Source organism: Camelus dromedarius, chromosome 23, assembly GCF_036321535.1.
Source record: "Camelus dromedarius isolate mCamDro1 chromosome 23, mCamDro1.pat, whole genome shotgun sequence".
In the NCBI taxonomy this organism is placed as follows: domain Eukaryota; kingdom Metazoa; phylum Chordata; class Mammalia; order Artiodactyla; family Camelidae; genus Camelus; species Camelus dromedarius.
In genome coordinates, this window is record NC_087458.1 from 13,704,104 (window position 1) to 13,731,573 (window position 27,470).

At 44.0% G+C, this 27,470-nt stretch overlaps 1 protein-coding gene across 6 annotated transcripts in view; it reads left to right on the top strand.

The window, feature by feature from the left end:
- PBX1 (PBX homeobox 1) overlaps positions 1-27,470 on the top strand; it is a 316,151-nt gene that overhangs the window by 255,779 nt on the left and 32,902 nt on the right. For 4 of the 6 annotated variants that reach the window (XM_064477946.1, XM_064477949.1, XM_064477947.1 and 1 more), the window contains one exon: positions 19,592-20,097. The exons of the other annotated variants lie outside the window; for them this stretch is intronic. In XM_064477946.1, the coding sequence (XP_064334016.1) occupies positions 19,592-19,684 (93 nt within the window). In that variant the 3' untranslated portion in view covers positions 19,685-20,097. Of the gene's footprint in view, positions 1-19,591; positions 20,098-27,470 lie in introns of those variants that run through there. 6 annotated transcript variants of the gene reach the window in all.

Consider the following 27,470-nt stretch of genomic DNA (forward strand, 5'->3'; position numbering starts at 1 on the left):
GGTTTGAAAGCAGCAGTGTAGGGTAGGGTAGGTGGACTCCTGCCTTCAGGAGGTTTGCAGCCTTATCACAGAGCCAAGGGGAAACAGTAAGTCCCTTTAGCTTTTTACATGATGGTGCCTTTAAGCCTTAATACCATATCAACTGAGCATTTGAGACCAGAAAAGCATTTTATTTGAGCCAACAATACTTGGAGCAGCAAAATAAAAAAAAATTTTAAAAAAAAGCCCCCATATCGTAATGTCATATGCCATCCGTTGTTTTTCCCCAGCTGCGACATGAAAGCCTGTAAAAATATAGAGGGTGAATGAGGCTAAATCATTCAATGGCATATTCGTTCATTTATACATTCATGTATTCATTCATGTATTCATTCATTCATTCAGCAAATATGTCATCAGTAGCATTTTTGACCTCAGGGAATGTGGCTACATCATAATACATCCAGGTCAAATTGGAAAAATGCTGATGCCAATGAGGATGTATTTTAACTTTCAGTCTCACTCAGCACCTTGTCTGAGATGAGGTTTCCTGTTCTTGGAATCCTAGGACAGGGGAGCCAGTCAGCTCTGCAGTTCAGGAGGGAATTTGAAATTAAGTTATGTGGCAGAAGAGAGGAAATCCAAGACCAACTAGCGATAGATAGAGAAATCTACCCTCCTCCCCACAAAAAAAGCCATCCCGTGGACTGGGAAGAAGTGTCCTTTTGTGGAGACTCCTTACCTCGTTGTAGAAGTAGTCATGACGAATGTCATTGACCTCAAGCCTAGAAATACAGTCACCGCAAAACATCGTCACATTTACAGCGTGAGTGGAGTGTCATGCACATGGGTACACGGCTTCCACTCCTGCCACTTCTGCCTCTGGGACTGTGGACGAGTCACTTTCCCTTGATAGGGCTCAGCTTCCTGAAATCTAAAAAGGACAGTTGAGCTAGAGAATGCCAAAGCCCCTCTTCCAGTGCCCTGTTCTACTTGTAAACATGTTTTTCCATTCCCAAGAACACCCAAGATTAGAGGACATACTTCAAAGCTATAAGTGAAAGAGAAATTTGTGTTTGGGGGGAAGATGCCCATACGTGACATGACAGTAATGCACACAACACACCGTGCTGGTTTTATGGGGACTGATGCCTCAGCGTCCTGCCCAGTTGGGCCCACGTCTGTCCCTGCAGCCGTGCTGTCCCTGGGCTGTGATCAGGTTAGTTGTTCCGGACTCAGGTTGATCCTGCCTTCTGCTCTGTGAAGAAAAAAGTCACAACCGCCAAAAGGCAGTTTGTTTCGTGGTTGCTCCCAAAAGTGGCACGACCCCTTTAGACCTCAGTAAATGTTAAGCTGATTCAATTGGCTGGATTTCTTTGTGGAAAACGTTAGCATTAGCATTGATTTCAGAAGCTGACCCCCTCTTCTTGCCTTCGAGGAGGGAATTCCACATTTTGGACAAGTTTGTTTTCAGGTAAAAGTATTAGACCTCTTTTTAGAAAATCTAATTGTTATTTTTAAATTTGGTGCATTTAAAAAATGCACCTCTGGCTCTAATTGAGTTTGGGGAAATTCTTTTCCATATCTTTAAATATTAAGGATTTAGAGCTCTATAAATATTCTCTGGTCCACCAGAGAAATAAGGCAGAAGGCATGGCTAACTTGACTGGGCAGAAGGCTTGGCTAACATGGAACAATTAACCAGAGAAGTAAATAAATGAATAAATGCTTTATTCAACAAGTTTATAGGGAACCATCTGACATCCAGCACCAGTAATTCAAATATCAACAGGACATGATTCTTGCCCTCTGTGAAGTCACAGAAAGCTTGAAGGACTGGGAGTTACTCACTTCAGTCCACTACTTTCTCTGAAAGGGAAGGACTACACCACTGAATATAGTCAATATAAGATTATTTTTGAAGAACTGGGGGAATGGCCGTTGTAAGAGTTATTTACGTATGTGTAACTATACTCCTATCAACCGAAAATGAGTTGCTTATAAACATGGATTGACATCTGCCATCCTTTTTTAGGTTTGCAAGTGACTATGCCAAAAGCTGTTCTTTCCTTCTAGAACCGTGCTATCCAAAAGACTTTTTTTTTTCACCCTGGTGGAAATGCTCTATTTCAGTGCTGTCCTGTAAGGGAACCATTAGCCACACATGGCTGTTGAGTACTTGAAGTGTGGCTACTGTGACTAAGAAAATGAATTTTTAATTGAATTTAATTTGAATTAATTTCAATTTCAATAGCCACACGTGGCTAGTGGCTGCTATGTCAGACAGCACAGTTCTAGATGCTCTGTCCAGGTGTTTGGTAGCCACTGAAGGTGGCAGGATAGCGCTGGAGCGCCGACCATGCTGTGAAAACAGGGTAGACTTCCTAACACAGAGCACACAGAGGCATGCTTTCTGCTTCAGTAAGCCTTTCCTCATATAAATAGAACTCTTTACTAAAAATTAACCATGTGCAAGAAGTTAAATTCAGACTAGCGTAATGTGCTTTAAACAATGAAATAATATGGAGGAAGATTTAAAATATAAATATATAAGCACCTTGATTTAGTATGGTTCCATTTGCCATAATTTCCAACTCTTGTCTGCCACTAATTCATCTAACCTAATAATTTTTCAAGCCTAAGCCGGACATCTCTTTGAACTCATCTTCATTTGAACCTTTATTTCTGAAGACTCTTGGGGACTTAGTGAGGTCCAGTCTCTGTTTCAGATCTCCCAGGTGCCTGAAGACTTCGCTGGCAGCTTCTGCTTAGCTGTTCCTTTCTCCCTGCCCTGCTAGTGTGACCTGCAAGTCCGCATCCTTGGCATCACCTGGGAATTTGAGATCAGTGCAGAATCGCAGGCCTGCCCAGAGTGTTAGGTCATTCTGCATTTTAACCAGACCTTCTGGGGATTTCTAAGCAGATTGAGTTCGAGAAGCCCTGTTCTAGCGGCTGAAGCCTTCCCCTAAGACTTACCTAAGAGGAGGAATCATGCTGCAATCTTTACATTAAGGAGCCTACCTTTTTAAAATTCTCCAACATTTTATGTTGAAGTTTTCAAACATGCAGAAAATTTAGAAGAATTTTACAGTATTCCTACCACCTAGATCCGGTCATTAATATATGATTTCACTGGCTTCCTCGTGTGTCCGTCTGTCTGAATCTGCATCTTTACATTCATCTGTCAGTTCATCTTATTTTTTGATGCCTTTCAAGATAAATTATAGACAACAGTACACTTGCACTGAAATAAATACTACTGGTATACGTATCATTAACTAGAGTTCAATATTTGTTCGCAGTTTTTTCCTCTTCTAAAGTAAAATTTTACACAATTAAATGTACAGACCATAAGTGTACATTCTCGAAGTTTTGACAAATGTAATATACTTGCATGTAAATTTACTACCCTTTATTATCTTGTGTCTACCCCTTTCCCATAGTTTACAAAAACAGACAAAAAGAAAGAAACAGGACAGAGCCCCAAGTTATCCACAGAATAGTCTAGTCTTTTCCAACCACCACTCAGGTGTTCACCTCCCCCCCCCCCCCAGCTACTACTGACCCCTTCACTCTTATAGCCAAACTCCGCTAAAAAGGCCATTTTCTAATTGAATAAGATGGTTTAGTCTACATTTGCCTAAGGTTCTGACTTGCTGTGCCTGCTTTTAAAGGGACTTATATCCCTCTTCCATACTAAGAACTTTTCAAAATATATAAAAATAGAAATTAATGGTACTGGACAATTACAGTATGATTTTCTCACTTGTAAGACATTACATCTCTCCTCTTATCTTTTGCTGTTTCTCCCTCTTTCTTCTCTGGTGTCCTTCAGCTTGAAGTCCAATTCCTTTTTGGAAGCCTCCCACAAACTTCTACAAACTTACTATGTTTCAAAGTCACACACCTGTCTGAAATTGTGCTTCATCTCCTTAGGGAGGTGATCTACCGTGGGAGTGTAGAAGCCTATCCTCAGCCGACCTGTAGGCTAAGAGGATGCTCTGCAAGAGGATGAGATTCTGATGAGGGAAGTTTCAGGTCCCTCGCTCTCCAAAGCTCAGGAGTTCTAGTGAGACCCAACATAAAAAAAGCACAACTAATTAAGTGCTTCAGGTTCTGGGGATAACTTGAGCATCCACCAATATCCAGACTACGTGAATACTAACTCATAACATTGACTGAGTGCCCTAATATAGACCGATGTCTCTGTAAACATTCTCATCCCCATCCTAAGGATGAGAAAACAGAGACTCGGAGAGGTTAAGTAGGTTGCCCGAGATCAAAGAGCCCGCCGGTGACAGAGCCAGGCTGTGGACCCAAGACAGTCTAACCTCAAAGCTTCTATTCTTTCCCTTTATCCAGAGGGAACCTTGAACCTTTACTCCTTACGCTCAATGAAGGGAGGTGGCAAGAAACTTACAGTAAGAGAATCCATTATGTTTCCTGGTAATAAATATTTTGGAGCCTGGCTGACATGGAAAAGAATGATAAGAACTCAGTTATGACTGTCGTGTTACATATCCTTTCAGGGCAGCAGATAGAAGGCTTGAGACTGGTTGGTTCTTTTTTTAATGAAAATTAAATCTAAAAATTATATAGAAAGTCCTTCCCTGGGTATAGCTTACTCTGCATGGCTATTGTGTCATATTTGGTTAACCAACTTAGTCAGGGACCCAGTGATCACACATGAGAGAGAAGAAAGATTTAGATCAAGTGTCTCTTCATGGAGAGATTTGGTGATTCATTAAAATAGTTGGCAAGAAGTGCCAGGAATCTAGGTCTAAAATATCAGTAGAGTTTTTTCTTTCTTTCTTTTTTTAATTTGAAGACAGTAAAATGGAAGAAGAGGAAAATTTTGCCTATTAATTGATTACACGTGTTAAGTATCGTTTTAGAAGATGGATGATCCACATTGAAGAAACTAGGGGATTAACTATAGAAGTAACAGTTCTCCTTAGACCAACAGAAAAGATAAAAAGGGGCCACCTTGCTTCACTGGGCCAGGACTTCGAGCAAGACGGTCCCTCTTTGTCAACACTTAACATTCGGCATTTTTAGTAATTAAAAAGGATGAAAAATAAAAACTGTGAGTTAAAAGAAAAAGCGCAGCAAGGTACACAGATAATATAGGATGAATAAAACTAGAAAAATTAAATAGAAAAAAAAAAGAATGGCAAATACTAAATTGAAAAGAGCCAGGAAATAAGAAAAACAGAACTAGGAAGAAAAAATACACTAATGAACTACAAGGCAATGGAAGGCTGGAAGTGGCAGCAGAAGGATAAAAACCGCACGTGAAGTGGCAAGAGGAAGGTTAAAAGCAATTAAGACACACAGGTACTAAACAGAACAATAAAAACGCAGAATAAGCTAGGATGAGTGGTTAAAACAGACAGCATATCTGCTAAGAACATACTTAAAAAGATTATAAAACAGAGCAAGTAGTAATAAAACAAGGAAGTGGTATAAAGCAGTACATTAAAGAACAATTAAAAAACAGTAAGAAGAGAAAATTAATGGACTAAAATGACATTTAATAATTGTATTAATAACTAACACATATTGACTTCTCTCCATGTGTTAGGCACTCTATATGCATTAACTGATTTAATTCAAGTTTGTGAAAGTAATTAAGACATTTTAAAAAATGTAAACTAAACACTAAAAAAGTTCAGAGGGGGACAAAATCAGGCATCAGAACAACCAAAAATCGAAAGGTTAGAAAAAATAAACCCACAGGTGTCAGTTTTCATTCCTTGTCTCGTGTGATTACTTTTGATGTTGAAAATCACCAAGGCGGCAGGAGGGTACAGTAACTCAGTGGTAGGTGCATGCTTAGCATGCGCGAGGTCCTCACTTCAATCCCTGGTACCTCCATTTAAAAAAAAAAAAATTTTTTAAAGAAAAAGAAGATCACTGAGTACCTGCACTGGCACTTCTTCTGTGGAGCACAGTTTCCAGAAGTGCTGGTAGATATGTTGGTTCTTCCCTCCTCTTGTCCTAGTAAGCTTAGCCTTTCCTAGAGACATTCATTCTGAGTAAAAGAAAGAAAAATGCTTTATGATACTGCTTATATATAGAATCTTAAAAAAAAAAAATGAACTTATCTACAAAACAGACTCATAGACATAGAGAACAAACTTATGGTTACCAGGGGGAAAAGGGGGTGTGAAAGGATAAATTGGGAGTTTGAAAACTGCACCTCTTAGGAAGTGATGGAAATGGTAGCTATCTTGATTGTGGTGGTGGTTTCATTGGTGGATACACAGCTATCAAAATTCATTAAACTGTACATCTGACTATATGTAGTTCACTGTACAGGAACAAACCACAATAATGATGTTTAAAAAAATCCTTAAGCAACAGAATCTATGGCCCAGGAACTGTGGCAGTAAGAAAACATCTCAAAATCCTACTCACTTTACAGGATTTAGACCAGGATTCTTTACTCCTAGAAGGACTTCCTAGTTCCTCCAGGCTGCACCTACATAGTACTTAGTGCATTGGGCTTGGAGTGGGAGTTCTTCTCCAATTCTTTTCTTCATTTCCCTGCAGCCCTGGTTTCTTGAGGAGAAGGATGCTAGTTTTGCATCCCAGCCTTCAGTTCAGACTTCGTACACACAAGGTGCTTAATGCATGCTTTTTGAAGTGAGCCTACTTGAACCAGTTGTCAGATTTCCTTTTTTTTTTTTGTCTTTTTTTTAAACCCAGAAACCAACTTGTGGCTAGATTTTCTGTCCACCTGGAACCCCCACACGTATGCTTTTGTGTGTTTCTGTTGTCCAGAAAGAGTTGCTCCGGCAGAGAATGGCTTTTTTTTTTTTTTTTTTCTTCTGTCTTCTTTTTCTATTTATCACAACCTGGTACCCACCTTTTACCTCCAGCTTATCTATAGCTTAAACCCTATCCTCTTCACCAGCTCACACCAGAACTCTTTTTCTGGGTCTGTTCAGAGCCCACAGATCTGGTGCTGGTTCTTCTCTTCCCCCTACTGTTTTCCTGCGGCAGGTGTTGTCCCTGAGGACTTTGCCTGATCTGCAGTTCATTCATTCACCCATTTACTCATTCCGTCAGCAGACGTTCTCTTGGAATGTATTATTAACCAGTTATTGTGGACATTAGGGCAAGGAGAACACAGGGGAGCAAGAGCTTCTTGTCAGGCAACTCTCCATCCTGTCTAAGTTGATTGCTACGTGTAGCCCCCTTCTTTTGACCTCATTTTTTGTGGAATGGGGAAAACAACTGATTAATACTCTTCACAGGTAATTACATTTTGAGAAGAGTTATGCAGACACCTGCTAACTCTGTTCTCCAGGCAAAGGTGTCCCACTTACCTTCGTCTTTCTTCCTCAGACCTATACCTGACCATTTAACTGTGTTGCTCTTTTCTCGGGTGAATCCTAGACATCAGCCAAGACCTTTCAAACACATGAGACAAAGATCTAAATTAGATGTGGGCTTGCCTCCATATGCTTTGTTTATGTTTCCTTTTTTTTTTCTGATTATAAATTAATGTTTAATGTAGAAAATTTGGAGACTGCAGGAAAAGCACACAGAAGAAAATTACTGCTCCCTTTTTGCTCTGCAGCCGTCTAGCATTTTGTGTGTAAGTACATTGTGTGGGTGTAGGAAAGTTACGATCATATCGAACGTATCATTTTACTAAAATGCTTATTTTACTAAAAATATATTGTGAATATTTTCCATATCATTAAACATTCTTCTCAAACATAAGTTTAATAACCGCATAGGAGTTTGTCACCAGGGAAGTCTGTAATTTATTTAATCAATCTCTACTGTGGAACATTTGAGCTGTTTTCTTTTTCTTTTCTTTTTTTTTTTTTTTTTACTATTATTAACAACACTGCGGCAAACATCATAGTACAGAAAATATAGTGCATATTTTCTATTATTTCCTTGAATAAATTCCTAGAAACGGAGTTGCTGGATCAAAGGATGTGAACAAATCTAAGGCCTTTGTGATGTATTGTAAACTCTTCTCCTGGAAACTTCCATGAATTGATGGTTCCCACAGCATTTTTGATCATTTCCCGTTTCCTCACACCCTCAGTAACAGTGTCTTAGTGGCTTTTCGATCTTTTGTCAATTATCACATTATAAAATGCCAGCTCATTTTTATTTTAATGGAATTTGTATCTCTTTGATTTCCTAATGAGATTGAACCTTTTTTCATCTCTTTGTTAGTCTTGTTATATGTATTCTTGAAACGTTCATGTTTTTCTTATTGACTTCTAAGAACTCTTACACAAGAAGGACATCACTCCATTTCTCACTTGGCCAATATTGAGAAAATAGAGAAAATTGTATTTCTCACTGGAGGAAGGCTCATGTGGAATAGGGCCCCAGGTCTCATTCCGTCTATTTCTGTGTAAAGTTCTCCAGAGGGAAAGCTGGATTGTTAGCCTAAGAAAATGAAAGGCAGATAGATCTATGTGTGATTCTGATAGTAATCTTAAAAAAAAAAAAAAATTAACCCTGCAATCTGAATTGGCTTGACATTTTCTATATTTCTTATAGTCTCTGAAAAAACACAGGACTGTAAAATAGAACCCAAATTGTCTAAAAGAACCTGCAGATACATTAGTCAGTCAAAACTTTCCCTGAAGATTTACCCTGTGTCTAGTATTCCCCTAAGTATTAGGAATTGCCGAGTAAGTCATTGGCTAGTTTATAGCCAGGTTGAAGGAATGAAGCTACATATAATTTAAAAGCTTTCTTACAACCTTAGCTAAACTCGGGTCTAGAAAATGGTCTTTTGAGTGACTAGATGTTTTCTCATATTTTGGATGCTCTGTCTCTTTGCATCTTCTTTTACCATCTGACAGGCAGCACATTCATCTAGGTTATTGAATTTTGACATCTCACCATCATCCTTCCCTCTGCCCCTTGCACCCACCTAGCAGAACATGTACAGAAAAGCCACGTCAAACTCCTGGAAGATTTCCACTGCAGAGATTACTGGGACAATCTAAAAGGGAAAGAAAATTAAAATTAAAAAAAAAAAATCAACCCATTCTTATCCTTGGATGAGCATCTCAGGATAAAAGAGGCCTTGCCCCAGCGTCCACTGAAGATACCTGGGATGGTGTCAAAAAAGTTCAGAACTCTTGAGTACATAGTTTCCAAGCACCTGCCCTCATCTCACAGGTAAATAGAATTCTCAAAACAGGACCATCCCCTCAATAAGGCTCAGTGGAGCCCAGTGCCCCGTTCTAGCACATTCCTCTCAACATTCTCTGTCTGCCTTTCCCCCACAACTTCCCACCACATCTCTCCCCTCCACCACCCTTCTGTTAGCTGTAATGACCCTGCAAACACTAAATGGCATTTGAGTGCATTAAGCAGCAAACTCTCCGGTGACATAGCAATTATGGCTCTGAAATAGATTTGGTGCGTCACGGAAGATAAGGGTTTTGAAAGTTTCTGTTGTGATTATAGCCTGTAACTCCCACAAATAATAGGCTTCAAAATAAGAGGCTGCCAGCGGAGCCTTTATGGCTTTGTCTCAGTGATGGCACGTAAATTGCTATTAATGTCCTAAGTGTACTTGAATATGCCAGTCTTGGGGATGTGGAGTTGGCTCGGTGTCTCTCTTTACACTGCATGTCATTGTGGGTCTGATAATCTGGGGTAATTGCTGTCTCTTGGATGGTCAGAAAAGTCTAAGAGGCTTTAGCTTCCTGCGTGATGGCAAATAGCCTTCAGGTTTACACCGCGAGTTATGTGTGTGTTCCGGGGCTGGTCGCCGTTCATGGTCAAGGTGTCTCTATGATCCCTGTGTGTGCCCTGAGTAGATAATAGTCCTTCAGCAAAGCCAAGGCAAAACTCAGAGGTTATGAAAATAAAATGAAGAATCTGGGGCTATACAGAATCAGCAAAATCAGATCATTTATACTGAGAGTGAAAGAAGAAAAATACTCTTTGCTTGAATTTTTCAGATTTGGCTACATGAGTAAAGACAATCATCTGTTGTCTTACACAGCCCGTTTTCCAGCATCTGTGTGTGTGTGTGTGTGCGTGTGCACGTGTGCACATTTTTTAGGTGCTGTGAGTATTTTCTGAACATGTATTAGTTCTACGTCAATATGATAAAGTATGTGGAAATTATGCGTGTTTTTGTATACTGTGTGTGAATGTATGTAAGCGTGTGTGTTTTGGTTTTGCCAGTCTGGGTGTAGAGGATGTTTATTCAGATATAAATGGTTTTCTGCACTAGGACACCTCTATTTAGTAAAGCAAGCCGAGCTGCTTTTTCTTTGTCTCTGAAAAGTTAAATACAACAAATCTCAAGCCTGAACTTCCTGTATGGACATTTAACCGAAGGACTCCCTAAGTCTGTGGGACATGGAAACGTTTTACGTTAACTGTCCTATCTGAACTTTTAATAGAAATCAGAAAGCAACTGAGTATGCTGTACACCAGAAGTTGACACACTGCAACTGACTATACTTCAATTAAAGAAAAAAAAAAGAAAGAGAAAGCAACCAACCCTAAACCTGGAGGCGTACACGACCTCCTATCCTGTACCAGCCACAAGAGGTTCAACCAGAGCCATCCTCTGTGTCTCAAGTGCCTTACGTGGCAGTATTAATTCTGGGCCTTCACAACAGATGAATTAGGGGAGGATGATGTGAAGAAGGTGCCAAAGTAGATCTTGATCTCGGAGCTGACCTGTATGTGCACTTCGGTCATGTGGCGCTGGGCGCTGGCAGGGTATCACACTGTGATGGTGCCACAGCTGAGTTTTGCAGTTGCATTTTTACTGAGCGCCCTTGAAACAGCAGTTAGAGCGCATGCCAGATAAGGCTGGAGATAGTGCCTTGTAGTAAGAGAGTTCATATTCATACCAAGTGAACGTGGATTAGGTTTACCATCTGACTGCGCAGATCTCAGACCAGGACTTCGCTCTGCCAGTATAACATAAACTGTATTAACCAGCAAGGTGGCACCACACATGGTGATGGCTCAGAAGTATGACCCCAGAGGAGTAGTTTGTCTGGTCCAAAATCAAGTTTGATGAGGTAGATTGAGGCTTAGGAGTGAAAGGTATTAAAACCCCCTGAAAGACTTCTCTGAGGCTGACCTCGTGGTTCATAGATCCTAGCATCTTAAGAAACATCACAGTGGAATATTATGCAGCCATAAAAAAGAATGAAATAATGCCATTTGCAGCAACATAGATGAACCTAGAGATTATCATACTAAGTGAAGTCAGACAAAGACAAATACCATATGATATCACTTACATGTGGGATCTATAAAAAAGGGCACAAATAGACATATTTACAAAACAGAAACAGACTCACAGACATAGAAAACAAACTTACAGTTACCACAGGACAAAAGGATAAAGTAGGAGTCTGGAGTGGGAGGGTATAGCTCAAGTGGTATAGCACCTGCTTAGCATGCATGAGGTCCTGGGTTCAATCCCCAGTACCTCCTCTAAGAATAAATAAATAAACCTACTTACCTCCCCCCACCGAAAAAAAAAAAAAAGGAGCTTGGGATTTGCAGATACTAGCTACTGTATATAAAATAGGTAAACAACAAGGTTCTACTGTTTAGCACAGGGAACTATATTCACTATCCTGTAATAACCTGTAATGATAAAGAATATGAAATATATGTGTGTATAACTGAATCAATTTGCTGTCCAGAAACTAACACAACATTGTAAATCAACTATACTTTAATTATTAAATAAAAAAAAAATAGCACAAAGATTCCTTGAAGGTGAACTTAAGAGCATAAGATCAGTAGCACCCACTCTCTACAATTTGCACCCCGCAGGCATTTGAAACTTGAAATGTCCAAAAGCAGTGGCATATAGTGGGGACTGAGTTTGGCAAATTCTAGCTTCTGAGCCCTAGCTTCCTGGCTTGAGAAGTAAAAATAGGAGTTCACACTTTGTTTATGTACCTTATGTATTCAGCAACCAAAGGCAGAGAATTATCAGTGAGTCCCGCATAAGTACAAAGTTACAATGGGCACCAGCAGCCAGGCGGCCTTACGGTCACAGGGACGGGGACCAAAGGAAGCGTTCAAAGCATTCACTTCTCTGTTCATTCAACTCAAGTGCTTAACTGAGCAGCTGCTCTGTCAGACGTGATCCTCATCTTCCAGTGACTTGATTTGACTGAATGATGTATCATCTCACTGAGGATAAAAATCAAAGCCCTCACATGGCCTGCAGGCCTTGGCGTGATCAAGCCATCCCAGTCTCCAGCCCATCCTCTGCACTCCCCACTCTGCTCCTATGCTCCATCCTTTCTGGCTTTCTTGCAGTTCCTTGCAGCCTTTGGGCGGGTTTCTGCTTCCACCTAGAGGGCTCTTTGCCCCACTCGTTACTTGTCTATTTTCTGTTCACTTTTAGGCTGACTTTCCAGAAGCCCCCACCTCAATGAGGTCCCTGCTTTTCTCCCTCACAGCACTTACCCATCTGGGGTCTTTACTTGTTCTTTGGATGATGTTTTGAATGTCTGCTTCCCACAAGACAGCAAGCTTCATGGAGCAGACACCAGATTTTTTTTTTTAATGTGTTGTATCTACCACTGTATGCCTAGTGTATCACATGAGGGAGGCACTGAAGACCTATTCGTAGAATTTAAGAATTAAAGGATTACAGTGAGTAAGTCCTGGCGCTCACATGGGACATCGAAATAAGTAAGAACTGCGCCTGGTTAGACGTCAACGTGAAAGGGCGAAAGGTTGGTGGTACCAGGATTTAGGGAAGTGGGTGATGGTTTGCCCTGAAGAACCTTGCTGGAAGGGAGGTAGTTCTCTCGCTGGGCCTTGAAAGAAGACACGGATTCCTAGAGACCAGAGGAGAGGGACAGACAAAGGCAGAAAGCCTCTCGCCTGACTTCTCTCTAGAGTAAGAAGGAATCTCACTTTGGCGATGGGAAGTCTGTTGTTTCTCCACAGCAGCTCACACCGTTAAAGTCTCTTCTCTCCCAGGAACGGCTGATTGCACAGCTGATCTTTCTTAACCTATGGACCGTCACAGCAAAATCTCAGGGCTGCTGGGAACCAGACGAGTAAGGAGCGTGGTGGTGTGACTTGGATGTAAGGTCCCCAGGGATCTAGTGGTAGACAGCACTCAGAGAGGACAGGGGGCCGTGGGAACAGGAATCCTAGAACCAGTGGCTTCGGATAATCTAGGCAGAGGACTGGCTTCTGGGAAATGGGATGGCAGGTCGTAGTTGGTGGGCTGAAATTCCAGAGCAGGATTTCAGTTGCAGGAGAAAATCACGACCTCAGTCGTAAGTGAGCTGCAGTACATAGCAGGGAGCTAAGCAGAAGCTGGGCCTGGGCTTGGTGGGGACGTGCTCGGCCACAGGGGAGACATTCCCTGTACGGAGATCCAGGTGCAAAGAGTTCAAAACAAGAAAAACAGCAAAATCGACTCCGAGTTACCTATGGTACCAAACTAGACTAGAAGAGAAATTGGAGAGCTGAAAGAACATGTTTTTCCCAGACAGGGTTGACCAGATTTAGCAAATGAAAATACTGCGTGGGCTATACTTAACATAAAAAGTATTTGTTGTTTAAAGTGTATATGTAACTGGGCGCCTTATAGTTGGCTGCAACGCCATTCCCAGGCCCTAAGGTGGAAGCGGACTCTGCAGGTGGGCCTGAGCCCTGGAGAGAGTCAAGGCGGGCAGACAGCCTGCCGGCCACTGAGGGGCTGTGCCTGTTCTGCACGTCTGTGGGATTCCCACGGTGCCTGGGCTGTTGCCTAGGAGACCGTTCCCGCTGCAGGGTGGGACCCCTTCCTGCTCCTTGCTCTCTGTGCAGAACACTCCTTGCTGAGATGGAGCTGCCACAGGCAGGGTGCCTTGTTTTTCTCCACTCTTTTCCCTAAAAAGAAAACAGAATATAAATATTTATCATGGTTACTTGTTTGGGATAAGCTAGGAAGTACTGGGTCTCCTTGACACCTACTTAGTAAGAGAAAAATTGACTTTCTAGGTGTAAAACTTACCCTGAAACCTGGCACTGCCTCTGCTCTGCCTCTTGAATATCTTCTAGGTGTGCCCTGCTCTTTACCTACAGTCAGACTGAACTGTGGAGGTCAGGGACCTGATACTCAGGGACCTGATCTGTCCACACCTGGGGAATGGATGGTACAGTGCCACGAAACATTTATTTACCTCTTATTATATTCCTCCAAGAGATACTAAATTCTGTGCTGTGTCATGCACTGTGGTAGGCACTTTGGAATCAAAGATAAGTCCCATAGCCCTGTCCTCATGGTCCAGTAGGTAAGACAGATGTGTGATGAGCAAATGCAATACGGCGGCACATGAGAGAGAGGGGTACATCCTGGGGGGACAGCCCAGGGGGCTTGCAGGAGGAAGAGAGGTTGCTGGGGGCAGATACGGGTGGGAGAATACTTACACTCAGTCTTGAAAAACGGCCAGGGTGAGAGAGGCACGTAGGTGGATGAGCGGGACACTGTATTTAAGGGGAAAGAAACAGGCGTGAACTGGCAACCCTGTTACGGGAATTTCTAAGTATCCTGACGCAGTTGAAGTGTTAACCATGAGCATTGAGCTGGAGAGTCAGCAAGGTCCAGGACGTGGTAGGCCCTGACATTGAACCTCATCTTGAGGCCAGTAGGAAGCCACTGGGGGTTTAAACAGGGAGGTGACGTGATCGGAACCACATCTTGGAAAGATCTGGTGGCAGCTAGAGGCAGGACTAGGGGGTGCAGAATAGGCATGGATCTGTTTACTGCTGTAAAATCTCCCAGGGAAATTTTGACTCCTTTCTCCCTAAAGGGGCTTTTCCAATAGCATCGTTCATCCCAGAGCCTCTCTTGGTAAGCACCCACAGTATAGTCTTCGGAGAAGCATATGCATATCAGGGCAACCTAGTTCTATCTGGATGGAACAAGGCTGGGTCTAGGGTATGACTCCACTCTGTGAGCCGGTGTCTCCCCCGATGAACAGTGGCTGCGTGTGTGCACGTGTGTGCATGTGCGTAGAGCGAGGCAGAGAGGATGTATCCATGTTTCTCTGTTTTTTTCTTCTGGCCGGCCCCACCAGGGCCTGGGTGGTTGCAGGCCTGGAGCACGTCCACCTTCTCACCCATGCTGAAAGCATCTCTGGTAATGGCATCTGGCCTGTATGCAGATCGAGCTTGGCTCGGTGCTGACATCAGCCAGTTTGTGGCACCTCAGCGTATTTCTGGGTTGCAAATGAGAGTTTCTTAGTGCCAGGCTCGCTTGGGCTGTCACATCAGGTGATGAATTCTCTGCATCAACCGTGTGCTGCTAAGGTAAGCTCAGAGGAAGAGCGGGAAAGGGAGGAGGATGGGACCAGCCGTTCTCAGCCCAGCAGCAGCCGCTGCTCTGGGCTGAAAGCAGCAGTGAGGGAGAGGCGGGTGGCCCCTGTTCCAGCTCAAGGAGGGTGGCAGAGAACAGAGAAGTCAGGGCTTCAGTTGCAGTTCTGAGCTCTTGTGTTTTGTTAGGAGAAACTCCCCCAGCTGTGCCATCAGCCATCGCTCCATCCCCAGCTCCGTGGCTCGCTCCGTCTCCCTCCTCTGACAGGCCTTATCCATTAGATGGGGTTCTGGCGAAACTTGGTGTCCATCAAATTATGCGCTAAATTCATTAGGGCAGGATATAAAGTAAATAGGCATTTTTTGTTCCTGAAGCATTGTGTTCCAAAATACCTTGAATCTGTGTTTCGAAAGTCTAGATTTTCTTAACTAGGAAACCTGCTGCACTTCGCCCTAATTGTATATCCTAGGAGCTTCCTCTTCCAGGAGCTTCCAGGGTGAGCCTGCTGGTGGCTTAGGATTCCCCTGGTGGAATTAAACGTTAGCTCAAGTCTTGCTGCCCAAGCCACAGGCTACAGAATTAGCCCGAAGAACTGGGTGTTAATGTGCACTCTCTCTCGTTATGGACGCTGTGAGATAAAGAGTGCATTGACTTTGCAGATTCCCACGCCTGTAACCCCTCAAGGCGTTTCCAGCATCAGCATTTTGCAAAGTGAGTGTGTCCGTTATATAGGACAGTTGTGCATCATCAGAGAGTGAAGGAGGAAGTTGGGGTGCAGGAAGAAAATTAAAGCGAAAAAGTCTTATTTCCCGCCACCCCCACCCAGTTGTCAGTGAGACAGTCTTTGACTCGCACTGTGCCCAGAGATAAATAAACACACAAAGGCAGCGTTTCCTACTTAATATTCACCCGCGGTGGCAGAAGAGGGAAGGAATCGCTCCCCGGGGTTAACGTGGCAGTAAGCGAGGTCAGCTGTTTCCCAAGACGGTGCAGCCTCCAAACGTCTTACATTAAAAGCTTACATCACAGCCGAAGCAGCCGAAGTGATTTACGGGAAACCCCTAAGGTCGCGTGGGATTTTTCTCGCAGTTTCTGATCTCGTGGACATTTTGGCAGCAACAGCAGCAGACGATATACCATTGTATAAAGCACCTCCAGAGAAAAGCATCCTTTAAGGTTTCCCAGTGTTCGACTTGTTTGTTGTTCGTTGAAACCTGTAGGCTACCGTGTCCTGACTTTGGCAAGAAGTAGAGGGTCAGAGCTGGGATGTCCTGGGGTAGGGTGACCAGGGACTGAATGTCCCATATTCCATTAATCCCTGAGTCCTGGGCAAACTGGGACAGCTGGTCACCCCATCCGAAGCAGGTGCCTGTGTGTCTGTGTGTATGTGAATGGAGGGGGAGTGAAAAAAAGGCAGTTAGAGTTGTTTATTTTTAGTAAGATTTTGTTAAAGGTTTTATATATTCTCTTCACCAGGCCAGCTAGCATAATTAAGATGCTGGCTTGATGCTGGCTTGAACTAATTCCTGTCTGCGCCATCTGTGAGCTCTCTGGCCCCTCTGGCATCTTGCGCACTGGCCTGAGAAAACAGAACTTTTTTAAGGAGAGAGATCAAATGTCTACTGTGTGAGTTATTTCAGCGCTGAGACAACTCAAAAAGAAGTCTCCTGGAACCTCTCGGTCAATATGGAGCGCCTTGCTATAATTCCCTCCTAGTGAAATGCCACGGAACTCATTTCCTTTACTAATGGCTCCGTCTTGGGCACCACGTATTGTTATTTGAATGGCACTGTAGTGTGGCTCGGTCCTAGTGGGGGGGTGTGAGCAGCATAATGAAATGCCTTTGTGCCACATGCGCTATGACACGGATGCTAACTGCTTTAGAGAGCTTCCTCATCTACTTGTCTCAGACCAGGTCGATCCTAAGATACATGACTTTTCCCCTCTTCTACCAGCACCTTCCTCTCTGCCTTGTGACTTTGTCCTCACAGAACCCCTGTCAGGTTTCCTAAAATCCCGTCCTACTCAGCAGACACACACACACACACACACACACACACACCTTTTAGTCTGTTTAATTAGTGAATTAAATATTTATCCACCTATCCTTCTGCTAAACATACACATATAAAAATTTTTAGGGCTGACAAATATCAAAAAGCTAAGAGGAATCATCTCTGGGCAGTAGATTTATGGCTATTGTACATTTTGCCTTTTGCACTTCTCCTATTTTCAAATAGTGTTATTGCATGTATAACTGCAAGTATTATCTAAGCATGTCTTACTTTTATCATCAGAAAAGGTCAGGGATGCTAAAGGATTCTCTTTGGGGAAAAATAAATACCACCACTATTCTCCATCAGCCAAAAATGGCACCAAGAGAATCCACGTGTTCTTGGTTGAGAGGGGAGGCTAAGATATTGCCATCCCTGTGAGCAGCCTGACTTAGGAAATTGAATTAATTCTTTTCTTGATTCTGGTTGTACTACAGAGCCTGGGCCCTCCAACGAGAAAGAAAAGCCCCCTGTTAGAAGAGAATTCCCATTTTCCCCTCATTGTTCCTGTTCACAAACAACAGGGGAAATGTCTTCCAGCAAGGAAGGGGAGTGGGTGGAGCTGCCAGACGAGTTAGGAGATGGCGAGTTGAACTTGAGAGCAGTTACTCATTGATCCGTGTTCTGGGCATTGCCCAGGATGACCTTTTGCCCTCTTGGTACCTAGATCTGCTCTTTACGGAGGTGTGGGAAAAAAAAAAAAAAACCTACCCTCATGCTGAAGTATGAGGTATGGTGGGAGCTGCTTTGAATTAAAAGCCTGGCTTTCCTGGGACAGTCAGAGCCTCATTTGGGGAAGCCGATGACAGAGCATGCCAAGTGGATGAAAAAGGCAGAGAAAAGAAGCCTGATTCAAAGGTTAGGAAGCCTGGGTTCTGTCTCCATCATAATCTGGAAGCCTGCTTTCCTCTTGCACCTCTGCTTTCTCATGAATGAAACGTGGACAAACTTTGCCAGCACCTATTAAGTGCTAAGCATGCTCTTAAGTACTGTAGATAGACTGTGCTAGAGCAGAAACCGTGGTCCCTCCTAAATGACAAAATTAACACCTGCCCCAGGTACCCCCAAATATTTCTGGGAATAAAAGGAAAGTCCAATAAAAATAACTTCCTAGGACTGCCTAAAACCTAGTCTGTTCAACATTAAAATTTCCAGACTTGAGGTCTATTAACTGCAAAGGAGCCCAGTGATTGGGGGCGGGGGTGGGGGGAGGATAGCTTTCAGGACACTTACATTTCAGTGCTTTAAAATACATAAACAATCATGCATCAACCACTATAGCAAATCATCCTTCAACTATTTTAATGATGGGATACTTTTTGAAAAGGGTGGTTATTAAAACACATCCTTAAGAACAATTTGATTGTTTGAATGCATCTGGATTTAGAGTCTTAGAAAGATGATCTACAAATGTCTTATCAAATTTGTAGCTTCCTGTCTTTCTGCCTTTTTAGATCTGTTCACACAGACCAGTCCTTATGGTGTCGGCACCCTTGTTTTACCTGTTTTATTTGCCTCAGTCACCCTCTGTACTTTTCAAGGCTCACCTCACAGAGTACCTCCTCCATGAAGCCTTTGCTGATCTCCACCAAGAGGAGATATCACCTTCATTTGAATCTTCATAACAACTGGCCTGTCCCCTTGGTTAGGTTCCGCCTGGAATTACAGTTCACTGGTGTTGTCTTATCCACCTCCTGGAGCACGTGGACTGTCTCTCACTCATCATTATACACCCTACAGCATCTAGAACAGAACCTGGCACAGAACAGGTGCCTGGGATCCCATGACATGTGGAGCATCCAGAGCTGGAAAGGACCTTAGAAAGCACTGGAGCTAACCTTTTAATTTTTCTAAAAGGGAACCGCAAGTTGCAGAGGGTAAAGTGCCTTGGCCAGAGCCAGCAGCTAATCGAAACCAGATCAGAACTAGAACTCAGTCCCTTGGCCCGCAGGGCAGCTACCGTTGTTCTAGAGCACACGTACTCATCATCTGATGGCCTGGACCAAGTTACAAAGCCTGTGAGAAGTGGGATGTGCTAATACGTGCCCAAAGGCTCACCAGGAGAACTTCAGCTCATCTGAGGGTGGGAGGAGGATGTTACCAACCACAATAATAGCTGCCCATCTGATGAGTGTCCCCATGTGCTAGGCACTGTCCTCGGCCTTTGACCCAAGTTGCCTGATTGTCGTTGTCTGCTCAGAACAGCCACCCAATATCAGAGGACTGACTTCTCTCCCTTTTTCCCTTCTAGGCTAATGGAGGTTGGCAGGATGCTACTACCCCTTCATCAGTGACCTCCCCTACAGAAGGCCCTGGCAGTGTTCACTCTGATACCTCCAACTGATCTCCCAGCAGTCGCATCCCGGCTGACCCTGTGCCCCAGTCGGGGCAGGGCCAGGAGGGAGGGTTTCTCAACGCTGAAGCGGTCAGACTGGAGGTCGAAGCAATCAGCAAACACAATAAGAGTCTCCTTCTCTTCTCTTCTTTGGGATGCTATTTCAGCCAATCTGGACATTTCTTTATACTCTCTTCCCTATTATTTTTTTTTTTTTTTTTTTTTCTGGGTAGAAGCCACCCTTCCCTGCCTCCAGCTGTCAGCCTGGTGTCCGTCATCTTCCCTGCCCCTGGCCCTCTGTCCTAGACTCCCTGGGTCCCCGCCCTCTATGACATCCCTGAAGGATATTTGCAACAATTAGAGGAATTTCAAGAGAAAAACAAAAGTACAAAGAAAATAATAAAAGCATTTGTTTGTTTTCATGCTGGTGGTTTGAGGAGCCAAATGTACCTCACTCGGATCCCCCACTCCCAGTGTTAACAGGCAACCCTGAAATCTTGTCTCTCTTGTTACTTACACTACCTCTTAGCAGGAAGACACCACATCGCCCTACTCATTCCAGGCCTCCCTGCCTCCTCTCGCTTTTCCCTCCCTGGGGACAATTCTGATCAGAACACTGTCCTCTTCTTCCCGGCCCCAGGTATTCACTGGGGACTGGCACTGCTGGGCTTCTAAAGGTGCCACGTTTTCTGGTTTCAGCTCTGCTAGGTTGATTCCCGGGCAGGAGGTCAGGCAGCAGGAGAGGGCATGAGGGACAGGAAGAGCAGGATTCCAAGAGGCTTTTGCATCTTCCCAGTAACAGCGCTCTTGGCTTCAGAGGCGCAGGGTCTGGAGATGATGCAGAACACTTGGTAAGCAAGGTTCAGAGCCTGCTGTAAAACCAGGTCTGAGTTAGGCACGATGGTGAGCGCATCACTGAGGAGTAGAAAGTTCTTATCCTGAAACCCTTCCAATGCCTCTCTCCCACGCACACACACGTACACGGACCTACAGGCACGTACACAGTCTCACAGCTTCACTTGCCCAAAAACAGTCACACGCCACCTACAAATGCCTACGTTAGGAACCATAGCATTAGGCCTTGTGAACCCAAGGGAGGGACTTAACAACTCTTGAGTGAAGGTCACTGACACAGAGAAGCACCATGTGCTGGGGTTTCCAGGCCCCGCAGTCCCCCCACCCCCACCCCCAGCATGCACACGCCAGAATGCCGTACACGGGACTTGAGGGACTTGATCGACTTGATCGTGCTGAAGGCCAGGATTCCAGTGGAAAATCTCCCTGCTCTCACCACCCCTGGAGCCCTCAGGGAGCCACACACAGCACTTACCCTGTCTCATGGATTCCGGTCTGTTCTGGTTTTGTGTTTACCATAGGGACATGCACTCGTTATCCAAATTGTTACATGCCGCCACATTCTTGTCCTGGAGGAGAAAGTTGTATAAGAACATGGTTTGGGCCAACATTCTGGTTGCTTACTTTGAAGACCTGAGAGTGACAGGGGAAGGGGAGGCCATGTTTTCTGTGAAATCATCAGTGATTTTTATCCCCTGGGTCTATCTAAGAGAGAAGAGTGTGTATTAGGAAGCTATTCTTCAATGTCAGCTGAACGTAACCTTCTTCAGGGCCAACTGTGCCAGCCGTAAAGATGGCAGCTCTGTCACTTGATTAAGTGGGAGGTGGTCAGATCTCTTGGTGCCTCATTTTCTTCATCTGTAAAATGGGGGTGATTATGCCCGCTTCACCAAGAGCCTTGTGAGAGACTGAAGGAACTGATTTAATTCCTATCTGAGCTGTAATTGTAAAGTCAGGGAATGTAGCGTCCCTAAGATAAACAGGTTCATACCATGCAGGGCCGATAAATGGCTTTCCCGTTCTAACTTCTGGTTAACATTGTGCCCTGAGGTCATCACCATGATGACCAAGAGAAGGGTTAATGTTGCTGCTTTTGTTTGTTTTGATCTGTTTGGTTTCTTAGAATAGAGATAAGTTTCTAAATTGGAAAAACAGGACCTGGTCCTCTGAGCTTGTACTTGCATCCAGTATGTGGCCTTGTAAGTACTTAGTGCCCTGTCACATCTACTTTGTTTGAGAGGCCTCCGGGTGAGGTATAAGATCCTGAGGGATGAGGATGGCCAGCTAACAGGTCATGGAAATTTTGCATGGCAGTATACAAATGAATAGAAAATGTTCCTCTGTGTGTGGGTGTGTTGTAGGGTGGGGGTTCCACCTAAGGAATCTGAAGGTATGTGTATTTGAAGGAAACACAAAAAGTAAATATTTGGCAGGATGGGATTATGCCTTGATGACTAAGAGCAGTAGAAAGACTGTGTCTCGTAGCCTGTGCCTCAGTCAGAACAGGACTTGATAAAGAGGATTCTTGGAAGGAGCGTCTTGTGACCCTTCTGCAGTGATTAGAACCAGTGGAGAACTTTGTCTTAGTGGCAGGGATCTATTGAAACCACCCACACAGGAATATGGTGGGATCACATCCCCCTGATTTGGGGCCAAGTAGGAAAGAGACACAAAAAGGTTCTCTTGGAAACAGGAAGAATGACTCCAGATTTGAGTTGACTGATTTCACCTTAAATGAATGGAAACGATCAGAGCAGTGCTACTTATGCACAGGCAGGTTCCCTCCCTGCAGTTTGCACTGATTGTCCCCGCTCACAGCATCTTCCCGACCCAGCACTTCACACAGCGCTTGGCGCACCCAACACCTGTCCCACAATCTCCCCTCCTTGCCCGCGATCACGTCCAACATGGCGGCCACCAGATCTCTCCGCATTCATTCAGCAAAGCATGGGAACCCTGGCAGTGGAAGGATGGGGATGGAAAGAGCGTGCCTCTGGAAGTACAGCTCCCTGGGAATGCATATTAGGTCAATCCTACAGATACCAAAATGTGCCCCCAAGATGCCTTCATTTCCTGATGGAAGTGGGAGCTCTCCATTTTCCCTGGCAGATTTCCTCTGAGAACAGATACTAGTCCTAGGGTTTGCCCACCTTCTCACTCTTCATTGCAACCTCCTTTTCATCCCTAACTCCTTCCCCTGGCGTGGAACTGACTCCTGTGCAGTACTTTGCCAAGTGGCACCTTCTTTACTTCTATTTTTTTATTTTGCTGTGGTGGTGGTTCTTTATTTTCTGGTTGCCTTTTTCTCACATATCTTTCCCTGCCCCCCCTTTCCTTCTGAGTTTTATTTTTCTGCCCAGAAAAACCTGACTTCGATACCAAAAAAGATGAAACTACAGAAACTCAAATTTAAAAAAAACTTAAAAAAAAAAAATACTCAACGATTCTTTCAGCTTTATTAACATTTTCCATTGTTTCTTGCGACTTGTGTCTCGTTCTTTGTAGTATTGATGCTGAACATTTGATAATGAATGTTCTTGTATATTCAGATAAAGGAAAAAAAAACCAAAAAAGCGGTCTGAATTTAATAATGTTTATAATAAAAATTTTAAAAATGACCCTCATAGCACGCAAAACAGGATGGGGAATTTCCCCTTTTCTTTCTGTGACAATGCGCATCATTCCTGCATTAGTTTTTAACACCGAACTACCTACGTTCACCATTTCCCCCATTTTTCTTTTATTTTCTTGCATTTGTGAATTAGTTCAAGAATGCTAGAAAAGTGTCGAGTTGTGCACATCCATTTCCTGTTTCACAATGTTTAAAAGTGACAGTAATTCATTTTGTAAACTAAAAAAAAAAAAAAAGGTTGGAATAGTGAGCATAATAGGTACAACCTAACACGTTATTATGTTTATTAACTTCGAGACCCAGAAATAAATTCTTTTCTTTCCTTTATCTTGCTCTTTAAAATATTAAAAAAAAATTATGTTTTGTGTTATTTTTGGTTTGTTTATGGGGGGGGCTTTTTGTTTTAATTGTCAGGATTATGATCTTGATGTTTTTATTCCTTAAATATGTATACGAGGTGATGTGAAAAGGTGACTTTTGTAGAGTAGGCTGTTTCCTTGTACTTCTGTTTGCTTGAGAATTCAGTTGACTTCAAAAGCAAAGATCAAGTCCACACTGATGTCACATTGCTCATCCACCTTTCTGGAGTGAGTGGCAATCCTGCGGTCCCTGAAAAAGACAAAGCCAGGGACCTGAGTTCCTTTTGGCCCTTTCACAATTCAAGCAATTGGTCCAGGGGACCCTTTTACACTGTAGGGAAAGGTTTTTGCCTTGGTTGATTGTGAATGTCACAACAAAATGCTTTCTTTTCTTTCTTCCTGATTAATAACAGCATTCCACTAGGCCCCTCCACCTACAGAGAACATTTTTTCTTCCAGAAGAATCCTGCAGGAGATCCTGGTGGGATGTGTACCTTTTGGCTAAAGTAGAATAGATCCGGGAAGCCATCCCTGGGGCCATTCCGCCTGCTGATCTTTTGAGCCAGACTCAGTCCTGTTGGTCTAGTGCTGAGTGGTTAAAAAGTTGGATCCATCGGCCATGCACCTCATTAACCCCTGATTTAGGCAGCTGCTTAAAGCAGATTGTCAAAGGGGTTTGAGCTGGAATGTTTTTGTTACAGGAGAAAAGAAAGCAATATTATCTGGAGGAACTTACACGTTTTTCACTCAACAAATGATTAAGCGTTCGGAAAGCATGCAGAATTGCGGGGCAATACTTCAGGAAGAGTTTCTGCCGGAACACTGGCACCCTTGTTTCCAAGTTATAACAAAATAATGACGAACTTTTCACATCACCTTTCTGGTTTCCATCCCTAGCTCAAAGCTTTCTGAAATCTTTTATTTTTTTGTAAACTTTTCCCCCCTTTTGTTAAAACTAATAAAACATTCAATGTTGTCCCTCTTTTCCTCTCTTATTACTTCTTTCCTTTCCTTTGGCCTTTCCGAGTATTTTGAAGTGCTTTCCTTTGGTTGTTGGTTTTATTCGCCCGCGCCCCCTCCCCCGTTCTTATTATTCAGAGTATAAACCTGCAAAGCTCTGCTCTGTTTTGGTTTTGAAAGTTTAAGCTTTTCTGCTTCTGTGAGAGCACAGGCTTCTGTCCCTTTTGATTCCAACTGAAATTTTGTGTTCTCTAATGATACTAACACGGTGTAGGTTTTACAGTCTCCTAATTTGTACTGGTAATGCATATTCCAAATAAATAGTTTCTTTTGTTGCAAAAAAAAAAAAAAAGAAACTTGTATTTTGTGTAAATTTATTCTCTTACAGGCTAGCAACTTGTCTCTCCCCAAACTAGGACTTGCGTTAGTGTGGATTATGGTTTAAACTGTGGCCCTAATCATTTTTAATGTCTACATTGGCAGTGGGTCCAATGACTTCTCTGCAGGAGAGCAGGGCACCCCATCTTGTCTGCTTGTCTGTGACTGGCCGTCATCCACCAAACGTCAGTTCAAATATCAGGGTGATGTTCTGAAATAAATCCTGAGATTCTGAGTCACAGCTGTTCGCCCAGTAGTTCTCCTTTTCTTGTCTTTGTCTGCCGTGATCTGGTTATAAGGAAAATTGTGGTACCCAAGAGATGCTTCAGGGGAAAAGAATCTAGGTTAGAGATGACTACCCAGCGGCAGGCTCTCAGAATTATGCTAGACGGCACGCCACTGGATTTACACCCCTGCTGTGTGCTGTCTACCAGCCCATGTAAGCATCTCTCCCGGTGGCTTGTCTGCACTCACACTGAGCCCCGACCCTTGGGGTTGAGGTCTGTTAGGGTTTCATGTCTCAGTGTCCTGGCTGGACCGCCATGTCTGCCTTCAGCACCTAAGTCTGTTTCCCAGCCCCTTGCCACCCTCTTTCCAAGCACGGAGCGGGATGGAGCCCCTTGTCTGGCATTCCACATGCTGTTCCTCTACGGGCATCCCAGGCCTTGTTTTCTCATTCTCACCCCTTAGTTCTCAGGAGCCTCTGCCCAGAGCCCCAGGGAGGCAGGTCTGTATGTTCACCCTCTCATCCCCATCATGACTCTAATCAGCAGAAAACAGATCGAAGGAATGGAGAGTCAGTGGGGATCAAAGTACCGTTTTAACTAATGATCATTTTTTAAAAATTACTTTATTAATTAAGGGATAAGGTAAGGGCTTAAGGGCCTCAGAATGATAAGGCTATCTGGCTAACGTTCACTTGGAGAGCTCTGCCCGGGGCCAAGCTGTTACACATGGGGGCGCATTTCTGGGATCCTGGGGGTGCAAGGCAGTTTCAGCCCACTTCCTTTCTCAGTTGCCTAGAGAACTGTGGAACGAACTCACCCATCTAGTTTATTACTTAGAGTGTTACTAGACTGTTGTAACAAAAAGACCAGAACGTGTAATGCCTCAAATGCAGGACAAGTCTACTTCCCACTTAGAACAGTAATGGCCGCCAGCACACATTCCTGCGCAGGGTGCCTTGTCTCCACGCGGTGATTCGGGGACCCAGCTCCTTCCACTTTGTGGATCCTCCACATCTGGCCTGCAGGAGGATGTGTGTAGAAGTCTCACCACTGCTAGAAAGCCTTGATGAGGACCTCCCTTCCATTCATACTCCTAAATGCTAGGGGTAGGGGTGGGGCAAGAGGATGTGAAACTGGTCCCTGGCTAGGCAGCCACTTCCTGGCAATGACAGCCCATGGTGACTCTGAATACGTGGCTGTCTCTGTCATATCTAGTGAGCAAACGGGATCAGTGAGGACAAAAGACACGCCCACGTGGCTGTTCCACTGCACTGGACACACCCCAGTAAAAACACTCCCAGTAAACATCCCAGACTTGGCTTTGTTACTCCTCAAGGGGACAATCCAGAAAGGTACTGATCAACCCAATACCACCCCGCTCAACCATATCCAAATTCGGTGGTTGGCTAAACTCAGACCTCTGCACTCCGCCTGTGGTCATCACGAGGGGAGAGGTGCAGCCCATTAAGGCAGCCTGTTCCCCACTTCAGAATGTTGCCCCCATGTTTACTGCTGTCTGGAAGGGTGAAATCTGATGACCAGCAGTCACTTCAAAGAACAGATCTAAAGCTTTAAAAATCACAAAGTCTGATATGCTCAGCTCCCCTGGGCCCCTAGTAGACTCCCACCCGCTTATCCTTATGGACCTCTACGGCTCCCTTGCTGACACAGAAAGACATGCAGCAGGAAACCAACATTCTGGCCACCATGTGTTCTCCAAAGGATCGCCTCCCTCCAGTGTGGAGGATGGCACAAGAGCTCAGTATTAAGAAATCACTCAGTGGGTGAGCCAAGGAAGGCGTTTTGCCCTGGGTCTCTGTGCCAGAGGCCCGGAGAGCTGAGTGGGGCTCTACTTTGGTGGGGGGGTGGGTCCACTCTCATGCCTTGCAGAAAAGCCCCTACAGTGTACAAATAAAGAAAACAGTGGGTTCACTGTCCGAGCCCCCCAGACACAGTGAGATACAGTCTATGGCTTCCAGCCTTGGGCAGATTTCTGAGGCCACTGTGGGCAGTGTGGGGGTGAGGAAGACGAACTGGGGAGGGCCACATGCTGGGGAGAACCACTCTCCTTGTCCTAGGACCCATGCAAGAGACAGCTTAGCTCACGCTTCTGGGATTGCTCTGGATAGATCACAGGATCCATTCATTCTGTCCAGCTTACACTCCAAGCCCAAATTCCCTCTCTCCCATGAAAACCAGCCACACTGTCCAGTGTAGCTCACCAGCACTGACAACCAGCACCTCTATAAAATGCTATAGAACATTTGAATATAAATCTCCCTTTAATATATATCCAAAGAGAAATTAAAATGCAGAATAAAATCCTCCTCTCTCAACTTAAAAATTCTATGAAATGCTAGACTGAAATGCTAGCCTGAAATGCT